Raw genomic sequence first — 10849 nt, forward strand, 5'->3', positions numbered from 1 at the left:
GTGTGGAGCCAACTGTTTGCTCTTAATCTGTCCTACTTGTGGAGGGAACAGGCCGTCCTTCCCACTGGCTATGAGGAGGCTTGGAGCAGGACGTTAACCTGAGGCCCACAGGCCTGGCACAGGCGTACAGAAAGCCTCGGGGCCCACGAACGGCACAGGGAAGTAACTGCGTCCCCATTCCTTCCATTACACTCAAAGCAGGAGCAACCCTGGTACTCATGGTGCCCGGAGCCTGGTCACACGCAGCTCGACAGTCGCTGCAGATAGCTCGAGTGTTGCTCACACCCATCACTACTCCCCAGGTACGACTCATCTAGTGAGATGATAGCAAGCGTGCGCGCGCGTGCGTGTGTCTCATGGATTTGATTTTTAGCATTTGCTAACTAGGTTTGATTCGTTTATTTTTACTTATTTATTATGTTTTTAGTTTTTTTGCTATAGGACATGTACAAGAGAGAAACAGAGAGAGGGAAAGTGAGAAATCACTCTCTCCCCCAGGAGGACGATCATGACACAGCTCCTTTTCTTCCGTTCTCCTTTCAGGATTTTGGGCACACACGCACATGCACCCAGCGTGTTTCCTGAACTGCTGAGTCCAGGACTTGAACACACAGTTGGCCACGCGGGATCCAGCCATCCTTATTTAGATTTTTATTGCCAGAAGGTGCATGTATACTTTCTAAAGACAGAGAGACAGAGACAGACAGACAGAATGCACCCCCAAGTGGGGGCTTGGTTACACTGTACTCCTTCATTTCTCTATTCTGATGGGATTTTTTAGTACTTACTTATTTTTATTTATTTTTTTAATTAATTTACATTCATTTACTGAGCATTGTCACAGCATACAAAAATGTGATTTCCCATCCAGAATATGCTGCATAGTAGCTTAATCATACATGTTATCATCAATAATTTTCCATTTCTAGTTTCATATATGTGTGTGTGTGTGTGTGTGTATATATATATATATATATATTCCCCCCCCCTATATCTCAGTCTGCCATTTCCCACCCTCCTCCTACACGATCTCAGGTGTCCACAGTTGTTTTCCATTCCTTCCCCCCACATTTTATTGATTCGCAGCATTTCTTAAATACTCTAACTACTGTCAGTAGCAAGCTCTGCTGACACACACACACCTATGAACACATGTCTGATTTAAGGTATGAAACTCTGAGTAGAATGAATATACTATAAGGTAGCACCTAGCTAATGCTATATAGTTTACTATGGTCATTAATTATGTCTTTTTCACTATATTTTTTTTAATTTCAGGAAAAGCAGATTTAACTTTAATAAATCAAAGAAATGCTAAGGGTGGGATGTTGAGCATGCATACAAGCCACTGGGGCTGGGATTTGAACTACAATAGGTCATAAAGGAAAATGGCTCCTTTCACCACTGCTTCATGGGGCTGACTGGTAACTAAGTTTTAATTTGACTGGCTTCCTTTGTAATTCTTTGCATGTTTTTCTGGACATGTAAAGTCTTTATCCTGAGAAGGGATTTGCAGAAAAGGCCAAGGCCCCGAGGCCTGGCATGTGGTTCGTCCTCCTGCAGCTGCCCCGGGGTATCTGCAGCCTCCCCACCTCCTGTGAGCTCCTTATGGCAGGGCAGGGACGTGCCTGCCATGGTCGCCGCCTCAGGCTGGCTCACAGCGCAGCTTCATTCCTGAGTTTCACTGAATTGCAATGAAACGGTTTGGCAGAACAGGCCGGAGAGGGCTGGCTATGCGGAATGCTGCCTGCTGCCTCGCCAAGCCCACAGTTAGGTCCTGAGGCCCGGCCCTTCTCCGGGATCCTCGCCCTCCCAGCGGGTTGCTGACTATCTGCACAGGCCTAGGCATTTCCAAGAGAAGGGTTGTCTGACACCCGCTGCCTTTTGGAGTTTGGAACAACACCTCCCCACCCTCACGCCATCTGCATCCCCAGGAGACTCGTTGCTGTCCCTCCCATTCTTTCCTTTATAAAAATAAAAACTGAGCTTTTGGCCACCAGTCAAGTCACTCTAGACAACAGAGAGCCACAATGAACCAATTTAAACGCCTGCGCCTTCTGATGTGCTTTGCAAACAGAGCATTCAGAGACAGGGAGTGGCTGCGGGGAACATATTGACTTGTCAGAAAAAAAAACCAAACAGCGCTGAAAGAAAACAACCCGCGGGGGCTGAGCCCTGAGTCGCAGCCAATGCCCAGTGGAGCCCATCCCGCGGGCTGGCGTGGCCCAGCTCGCCTCTGCCGGCCGTCTAGTTCCTTGTCTTCCTCCGGCTCTCCTGGAAGGCTCCTCTTCCCTGAGCAGGGCCCAGGGAGCTGCCCAGGTCCCCAGTCCATGCTGGTTGGTGAACAGCCAACCAATGACTGAGGAGCTGAGGAGAAAGGGCCAACCATTTAGCCAATGATAAGGAAAGGTGCTTTTTGTTTTTTTGTTTATTTTTTTCACTGTAATGATTACTATTTCAGGAAAACTCACAACAAGCCTAGTAAAAACAAAAACTAAGGGAAGAACTCTTCTAACCACAGGTTAACCCCCTGGCCTAGCAGTTAAAGGAGCTGGTTCCTACATGGCCAATCACGGTTCTAGTCTCAGCCCCAGCAGCTAGAAAAACACGCTGGGCCCATGTGCGTGGGTGCTCTAAATCTCGACAGGTTGGGAAATGGAGGAGAAGGGATTGCAGTGTGACCAAGCCCCATGGAGGGGTGCTCTCCCCCTCTTCCTCTCTCTTTGTCTCTGTCTCTCTCTGGCAAGCGCATGTGCCTTCTGGAGAATTTTTAAGAAGTTCAATATCAACCACAGACAATTGTCCTCAACCAAGTGCTTTCTAAGGTCACCGTGTCTCCCCCACATACCAGGAAGACGCCTGACAGTCACTTGGGATAAGCGTAAGGGCCAGGCAGGGCCTGGCTTAGGCCTCTGCCCACAAGCCCCATGTAGTCACAGGGGCCCCACGATGGCACGACTTCTCAGCTTTTCTATGAGCGCAGGTTTGTTGTTGATGTATTGTTTGCTTTCATTAGTTGTAGAGTTGTGACTGCAAATATATAGCTTTGTCTCAACTTGGGGGTATTATTATTTCCGACCAATCCTCATGGATTCATTTGACCTAACTTTGTTGGCTGGCTAATATGCTCAAGCATGAAAGTGCTGTACTGCACTTGACAAGTCTTCCGTTACCAGGCGTTCAGGTTGTTTCCAGTTTTGTTTTGGTTTGCCTTTTTTAGGAACTCCATGATGAGTTTTCTGACTGGCTCCACAACTTTGGGCTTAACCCTGTGCAAGGCATTGTGGGAGATGGGAGGATAAGCCAGACACAATCCCTTCACATAAAATGCCGGCATAAATACCTTTAATCCAAAGCAGGTTATAGTTGTTGTAAGCGGACAGCTACAGTGAGAACACGGAAGAGTTTTGCTTGGGCTTAATGGGAGTTTAAGAAAGTCTAGTGAGTTGGGGCCCCAGGTGGCATTCTGATTAAGGCACTGGACTCCCACATGGCTGACCACAGTTTAAATCTGGACGCAGCTCATGCTGGGTGTATGTGCGTGAGTGCCCAAAATCCCAGGAGAACGGAGGAGGAGGGTTTGTGGCATGGCCATCCCCCTGGAGGGGGGGGTCATTTCTCACTTTCCTTCTCTCTGTCTCTTTCCGGCAATTGCGCATGCCTAAATAAGTAAATAAAAATTAAAAAACAAAACAAAACAAAACCTAAAAACAGAAAGAAAGAAAGAAAAAAGTCAAGTGAGTAAACCTGAGACCTTGGGTCCACAGCCCAGAAGAGCAGGCGGTTTGGCAAAGGAGATGGATTTAAATGGATGGCCGGTGCCAGCAGGCAGGTGTAGCCTGAGGCGGGAGCGGGAGTGGGTTTCAACCCCAGTGCTAAGTCGCTTTCCTGGCAGTGGCTGCCAGGAGTGCTGAGCAGAGGCGGGGGTGGGTGGGTGACTCCTTGTTGGGACACATTAGGGACACCTGTGGGCTCAAGATGGCGCGCAGTAGGAGCGCGTGGGCTAACACGGCATTTTGGTCTGCGTTGTGCTGCTAGGACAGACGCCACAGCCCCGGCAGTTCAGAAACAGCAGAGATGCGGTCTCCGAGTTCTGCAGGCTGGGGCGTCCAAGGTGGAGGGCCGAGCAGGGAGGGCCTTCTAGCATGGTGGAGGGCATCGCGTGGTCCAGAAGGAGAGGCTGAGCTTGCAGCCTCAAGCATATATATATATACACACTCACACTTATATACATACGTATATATGTGTATATGCGTGTGTATATACATATTTATGTGTGTGTATATACATATGTGTGTGTATATATATATATATATATATATTTGGGGGGGGCATAGGGCATGTGTACTCACTGGAGAGTGACAGAGAGACAGAGAGAAGGAAAGTGAGAAATCGCCGTCTGGTGGAGATGGCCATGCCTCAATCTCTTCACCTCCATTCTCTTCCTGGGATTGTGGGCACACACGTACATACGCCAGTGTGAGTTTTAAGCTGCTGGGTCCAGGACTTGAACCATGGTCAGTTATGTTGCGGTCCGCCACCCTAAGCATTATGCCACCTGTGGACCCTCAAGCCCTCTTCCTGTCGGCATGATCCAGTCTGGTGGAGATGGCCATGCCTCAATCTCTTCACCTCCATTCTCTTCCTGGGATTGTGGGCACACACGTACATACGCCAGTGTGAGTTTTAAGCTGCTGGGTCCAGGACTTGAACCATGGTCAGTTATGTTGCGGTCCGCCACCCTAAGCATTATGCCACCTGTGGACCCTCAAGCCCTCTTCCTGTCGGCATGATCCATTCACCAGGGGGAGGCCCTTGTGGCCCAGCCCCTCCCACTGGGCTCCACTCCTGACACTGAGGCACTGGGGACTCGGCCTCCAGCACGTGCTTTCTAGGGGACAATCTGACACCCCAGCAAGCGGTCAGCCCCGGCTCAAGGTATTCATCTCAGGGCTGACGGCACTTTGGTCAATGCCCCAAATGCTGTTCCTTAGGTTGGGGCTTCTGACCCATTTGAATCAAGATTCATTATGGGGAAAACTTCTCGGACTACATATTTTTAATTGCTCACACACACAGAGAGAGAGAGGCGGAGAAGCGGAGAGAGAGTGTGCACCTGGGATGGTGGTCACTCTGTAATCCCTTCTCCATTTCTCCATCCTGTTGGGATTTGGGACGTGCGTGCTCATGTGCCTGGTATGGTTTTAAGCCACTGGGGCTGGGATTGTCACTGTGGCTGGCCACGTGATCTGGCTCCCTTAACCACTAGACAACGAGGCCAGCCCCAGACTTCATGTTTTCAGATCTGTACTGGGGGCCTACGACCTGAAGGGGCAGCGAAGAGTTGCCCTGAGCCCCAAGCTGGGAGAGGAAGGGAACAGGGAAGCCGAGAGGCCAAAGAGAATCTTTGCCAGCCTGGTGGCCTGGGCTGGCTGCCCTACTCGGTGGATACGAGAGGCCAGACCTGTTCTCCTTCCCTGCCTGTTTCCCATACCTGGGCTGGCTGACAGGTGTGTGCGCCTCTGGCCACTGGCCCAACTGGGATTGCCAAGAGGGTGCTAGGTGGGCGTGGGGCTGTCCGGCGTCTGTCCTCGGTTGTCAGCCTACCCAGGCCTCTCCTTGCCTGCTGCCCTCCCGCTGTCTACCTGACCTCAGGTGCCCCTTCCTTCAGCCCGCGCAGGTACCATGACTCAGCAGCCCCAGGAGGGCTTCGACAGGAGCATGGAGGCCGCCCAGGAGTGGATGAAGGCGGTGCAGGAGCGGCTGCAGGTCAATGACAACACCCAGGGCCCCCGTGTGGTCCTGGAGGCCAGGCTGCGGGAGACAGAGGTAAGCGGACATGGGGCCTTGGAGGGCTGGTGGCCTTGACCATGTCCCCTCTCATCAGACCTTGGGTTTCCTGTCTCTTAATTTTGATGTGGGGCTGGCTCTGTAGCCCAGTGGTTAAGCATTGTGCAGAGGAAGCCAGAGCCTACAGGGACGATAAGGGTTCAAATCCTGGCCCCAGTGACTTGAAAAACACCATGGAGAACTGGAAGGATTGCAGCCTGACCAGGCCCCACTGGTGGTGGGGGTGGTGCTTTCTCACTTTCTGTCTCATGCATGTGCCCTCTGGCAGTCAAGCAAAGTGTGATATGTCTGCAAGTCTGGACTTTTTAAAAAAATACAGATTTGGTCAGAAAGGTCAGGGTGGGGCCCAGGGGTCTGCATTACTTTTTTTTTTTTTTTTCTTTTTTTCTTTTTTTTTTTTTTTTTTACTTTTTTACTTTTTTTTTTTTTTTTGGAGGGGTTTTTTTGCTATAAGGGACATGCGCTTGCCAGAAAGACAGAGAGAGACAGAGAGACCGAAAGCAAGAAATCACCCCCCGGGGGGACGGCCACGCCGCAATCCCTTCTCCTCCATTCTCCTCTCGGGATCTTGGGCATGCACACACATGCGCCCTGTGTGAGTTTTAAGTCATCCGAGATCTGGAACTCGAACTGCACTCGACTACGTGGAAGTCCAATGTAACCATTATGCCATCTGGCCAGTCCCAACAATGGTCGTTCTTAAGGGAACAACCTCTCCTGTAGCAAACCTGTCACCCAAGCAGGTCATGTGTGGTCCCTACGTGTGTTGTTTTTTTGGTGTTAAGTCTTAACTGACCTTACTGCAAATTATTTCATGCCCTCTTGGGAGGTGGATAGTAAAAATTAAGAATTTCTGTCACCTTTTCAGAGTCAATGTTTAGTTTAAGTGTCACCAAGACAAGAGGGAGGAGCCACGCCCTGCGCTTGGGGCTCACAGCCTGGTAGGAGCAAGTATGTGAGAAATCAGGGCAAGCGCTCAGGGAACACCCCAGTGCGGGTCTCAGGATCTTACTCTCCTCCTCTAAAACCTGCCATGGCTCCCTATTGCCCACCGAAGGAAAGCCAAACTTCTCAAACTGGCTTGAGAAGTGCTCTGCTCTCCGGCCTCAGCTGCCCCCGCTGCCACGCCTCCCAAGCTCACACTTTCCCCCTGTAGGCAGAGGAGCTTCTAGTGTTTTGTGCCAAGGCTCTGTGTGTGGCCTCTCGTGAATGCCCTGTCACTCGGTCTGGGTGCGCATGTGCTCCCTTGCCTGCGAGCCCTTCCTGCCTCCCACCTCCTCATAGCCCTGGCTCTGGACCTTCTCTGTCCACGAGCACCGCAGCCCTGTAGGTGTGCTCGCTGTCTCAGTGCAATCGCTGAGTTTCCAGCCTCTGCTGGCAGGTCGTTGCCTGCTGATGGTGGGTTTGGCTTAAGTGCAGGCCAGCATGGTCCCTAGGAGGCCAGGCATGCAGGGGCGCAGTTCTGTGAGGGGATCCCCAGGGAGCTGGCCGGCAGTCCGGGCAGAGGAGAGTGGAGTCCTGGGTGCCCCGACTCTGTTTTCTCCCACGGGGCTCAGACGCACTTCACTTCCTGCGTGCTTTGAAATTTCAAAACCTATTTTGCAACAGGAAAGAATACCTTTCACTCTTGCCCTCGTGCTGTGTGGCCAAAGGGATCAGCTAAGCCTCTCCGCCCACAGGACCTCCTCCCTGGGTCTAAGGTTTCCCTTGTGCTCCCTGCACCGCAGCTCAGTTAAACACGTCCCAAGTGCCCGCGTGCTGCGGTGACAGGGATGCGGGTCCCAGTCCAGCCCTGACGCTCAGTAGCTGGGGCCAGTGCCATGCCCTCTGGAGCTTCATCTTCCCATCAGGAAAGCAGGGAGAACCCCTCGCCCTGTGGGCAGCCAGGCTGCCGGAAACGGGAATCCTCAGGCCGGCAAGGTTGGAGAGGCAGGCCTTGGGGGCTGAGATCTCGGGTTCCAGGCTCGCAGACCTGGGCTCCAGTCCGGCTCAGGCTGTGGCACCTTGGGAGGGTTGTCCAGAGCTCCCGGCCTCAGCCTGCCCCTGGGGAAAGTGACAGTGGCTGCTGAGTAGGAGGGAGGGCGGGTTAAGGCCAAGAGCTCATAGACCCGCTTTGCACAGGGCAGGGTCTCTGAGAGCCAGGGGGTGGAGGCGGCCTTCGCCGGCGGTAGATGCCGGACGCAGACCACGCCTGTCTCTGCTCACCCCTGAGCTGGCCCCAGGGTCCAGCTCCACTCCCAAACGCCAGCGTCTTGTCTTTGCTCTCCGGCTCCCAGCCCAGTCCTGCACGCGGTGTGTGGCCTCTGCCAGGCAGCTTTCTCAACGACTTCCATCCTGGCGTTTCCCAAGGCTTCATTTCCAAAAACCAAATGCGCCCATCCTTGAATCCATCCCAGTCTCCTCACTGAGTCAAACTCCCTTCTCCATCATCTGCATTATGCCTGAGACTTGGTGCAGTGCTGCCTCCTCCTCTGCCTCCTCCACAAAGCCTTCTTGGATTTCCCCCGACCCCTCCTTGTGTTCCCACAGTACTCCATGGTCTCTCAGGCTCACAGTGAAAGCCCTGGTTGGTATTTGGGGCAGACATGCCTGCCTAAGGTCAGGAGGTGCTTGGTGCCATGTGGCTGCCCAGGGGCCAGCCAGCTCTTCTTCTCCTGGGGGAGGCGTCACAGCCCCTCCCCTGAGCAGAGAGAGCATCTACTCCAGCCCCATCCAGCCCGTGCCCCCTCGTGGGGAATCAGAGGGCAAAGGTTCAGTGCCCAGGGAGGCCACACCATCAGGACCCCAGGCTTTAGGGAAAGGGCCTTAGTCTTTGCAGGGACTTTTTGGACCTGGTTGGCTCCCAGGGGTGGCAGAGAGGGGCTGAATTTTGCTTCTTGTCCAGAGTTGTTGGTTTGGGAGCTGGATTCTACACACGCAGGTGGAAGGAAGGCCTCGCCGACCCTGCAGAGAACCTTCCTGCAGTCAGGGGTTTGGGTGTGTCCCCAGCCCTCTTTATTTTTTTGAGAGAGAGATTTTTGCTACATGGCACGAGCGCTCACCAGAGAGACAGAGACAGAAAGTGAGAAATCACTGGTCATGCCACAATCCCCTCTTCATTCTCCTCTCGGGGTCTTGGGCATGCACACACACACATACACACACACACACGCCCGGCCTGAATTTTAAGCTGCTGAGTCCAGGACTCAAACCACGACTAACTAGGTGGGACTCCAGCAACGTAACCATCTGCTGGCCCCACGTTTGTTAAACTGGAGTTACCGCGATGCTGGCTTGCCGGTGCGGGGAGTAGGCGTCTGCTTCAGAACTCGGGAGCCGGTCGGGCCATCTCGTCAGTCATGCTTGTTACTTTAAATCAAATCAAGTCTCTATCTGGACGGTAAGAATTCCCCCTCCGCCATGTTGTGGGACCTGCCCCCAGTGCCGCAAAATGCCGGGTTGTGCTCAGCCCAGGGCATTCCGCGGGGGGACTCTCCTGCTCCCCGCCTGCCTGCCCCTCCCCGCATGTGCACACAGGGCACCTGGGAAGGGCACGTTGCATCTCACTCTCTGATGACACGTGGACACGTGTGGCGGGGCGTCCTCCTCAGGGGCACCCCGTCGTCACTGTTATCACTGGGAGCCGTCTTCTTTCCTCGTTTATCGCCTGAGGGCATGTGCACTTGCCAGAGAGGGAGAGGAGAGGGAGGACGCGCCCCCGTGGGGGTGCCATACTGCAGTCCTCCTCCATGTCTTCCTCCTTTTAGGATTTTGGGCCTGCACCCATATGCACCTGCAAGCCGCCGAGTCGGGGACTCGAACCACACAGTTGGCCACGTAGGATCTGGCTGCCCTAATCACCACACCATGGGCAGCCCTTAGCCACTTTGACCTGGAGTAAGAGGATGGAACAAGTGGGACCAGCAGATGGTGTAGCGGTTACGTCGCTGGAGTCCCACATGGCTGACCACAGTTCGAGTCCTGGACCTGGTGGCTTGAAAATCACACTGGGCATGTGTGTGCATGCCCCAGATCCTGGAGTGGGAGGGCACTTGCACAATTGCGTCACAGTTTCCAGAGCACACGAGCTGACATTCATGCTTCCATTAGCAGCATTTAAAATCGTGCCATAACCCCGTGAGGTCAGGAAGGCAACGAAAGGGTTGCTGCTGTTGCCACATGACGAGAGACCCCGAGCAGCTGGCGCCCTGCCTGGGCTGACACAGCTGTCGGAGGGGAGCATTTGACACAGCAGGGGCCCCTCCCCTGCCCCATCCACAGAGGTGGGGGACATCCCCACCCATGTCAGTCTGAGAAAACGGGCCCCAGGCTGCAGCTGCGCACTTCAGCCATATGTGTGTGTCTGTAACCACAGCCGCAGAGGCAGGGCCAGGAACAGTCAGGGACAGGACACAGTATGGGCTGGCATGTGCAGAGGTGAGGACTCGCCTGTGTCACCCAGCTCTCGCCGCCACCCAGGTGCGCCACCGTTAGTTCCCCGAGGTCACACGCCAGGAGGACTCAAGTCTCATGATTAGGTCACGCCGGTGGCAGAGGGTGGCCCTGGAATTGGAATCCATCCATATTGACCACAGCCACCAGGTGTCAGCTGCCAATGAACTGGGGTAACGATGAGAACGGCCATAGCTTGCGTGGAGTGGAGACGTGCTCTTCGCTAGACATTGGGTGTTCGTCTTGGCCCTCCAGAAGCCAGTGTCAACATAGGGTTAAGTGTGCAAGGCGCTCACTAGGGGACATGCCTGAGAGACTTGAGGGGGGTGCTGGGTGGGAGCCCCTCAGAATGCCCTGAGTCTAAGAGAGCTCAGCAGGGCTGTGGGTGTGCACCACCGGGAGCGTCCGATGGGCTGTGGGTGTGCACCATCGAAGGTCTCCGATGGGCTGTGGGTGTGCACCATCGGGGGTCTCCGATGGGCTGTGGATGTGCACCATCGGGGGTCTCCGATGGGCTGTGGGTGTGCACCATCGGGGGTCTCCGATGGGCTGTGGGGGGGCACCATTG

General features: G+C 53.8%; 1 protein-coding gene across 3 annotated transcripts in view; it reads left to right on the plus strand.

Annotated features, from left to right (window-relative positions):
• Window positions 1-10849, plus strand: part of SYNE3 (spectrin repeat containing nuclear envelope family member 3) — a 110833-nt gene that overhangs the window by 48773 nt on the left and 51211 nt on the right. For all 3 annotated transcript variants that reach the window (XM_006165369.2, XM_006165370.3, XM_027767077.1), the window contains exon 2: window positions 5672-5829. In XM_006165369.2, the coding sequence (XP_006165431.1) occupies window positions 5686-5829 (144 nt within the window). In that variant the 5' untranslated portion in view covers window positions 5672-5685. The remainder of the gene's footprint in view (window positions 1-5671; window positions 5830-10849) is intronic.

Source organism: Tupaia chinensis, unplaced genomic scaffold (assembly GCF_000334495.1).
Source record: "Tupaia chinensis unplaced genomic scaffold, TupChi_1.0 Scaffold143913_1, whole genome shotgun sequence".
NCBI classification, from domain to species: Eukaryota; Metazoa; Chordata; class Mammalia; order Scandentia; family Tupaiidae; genus Tupaia; species Tupaia belangeri.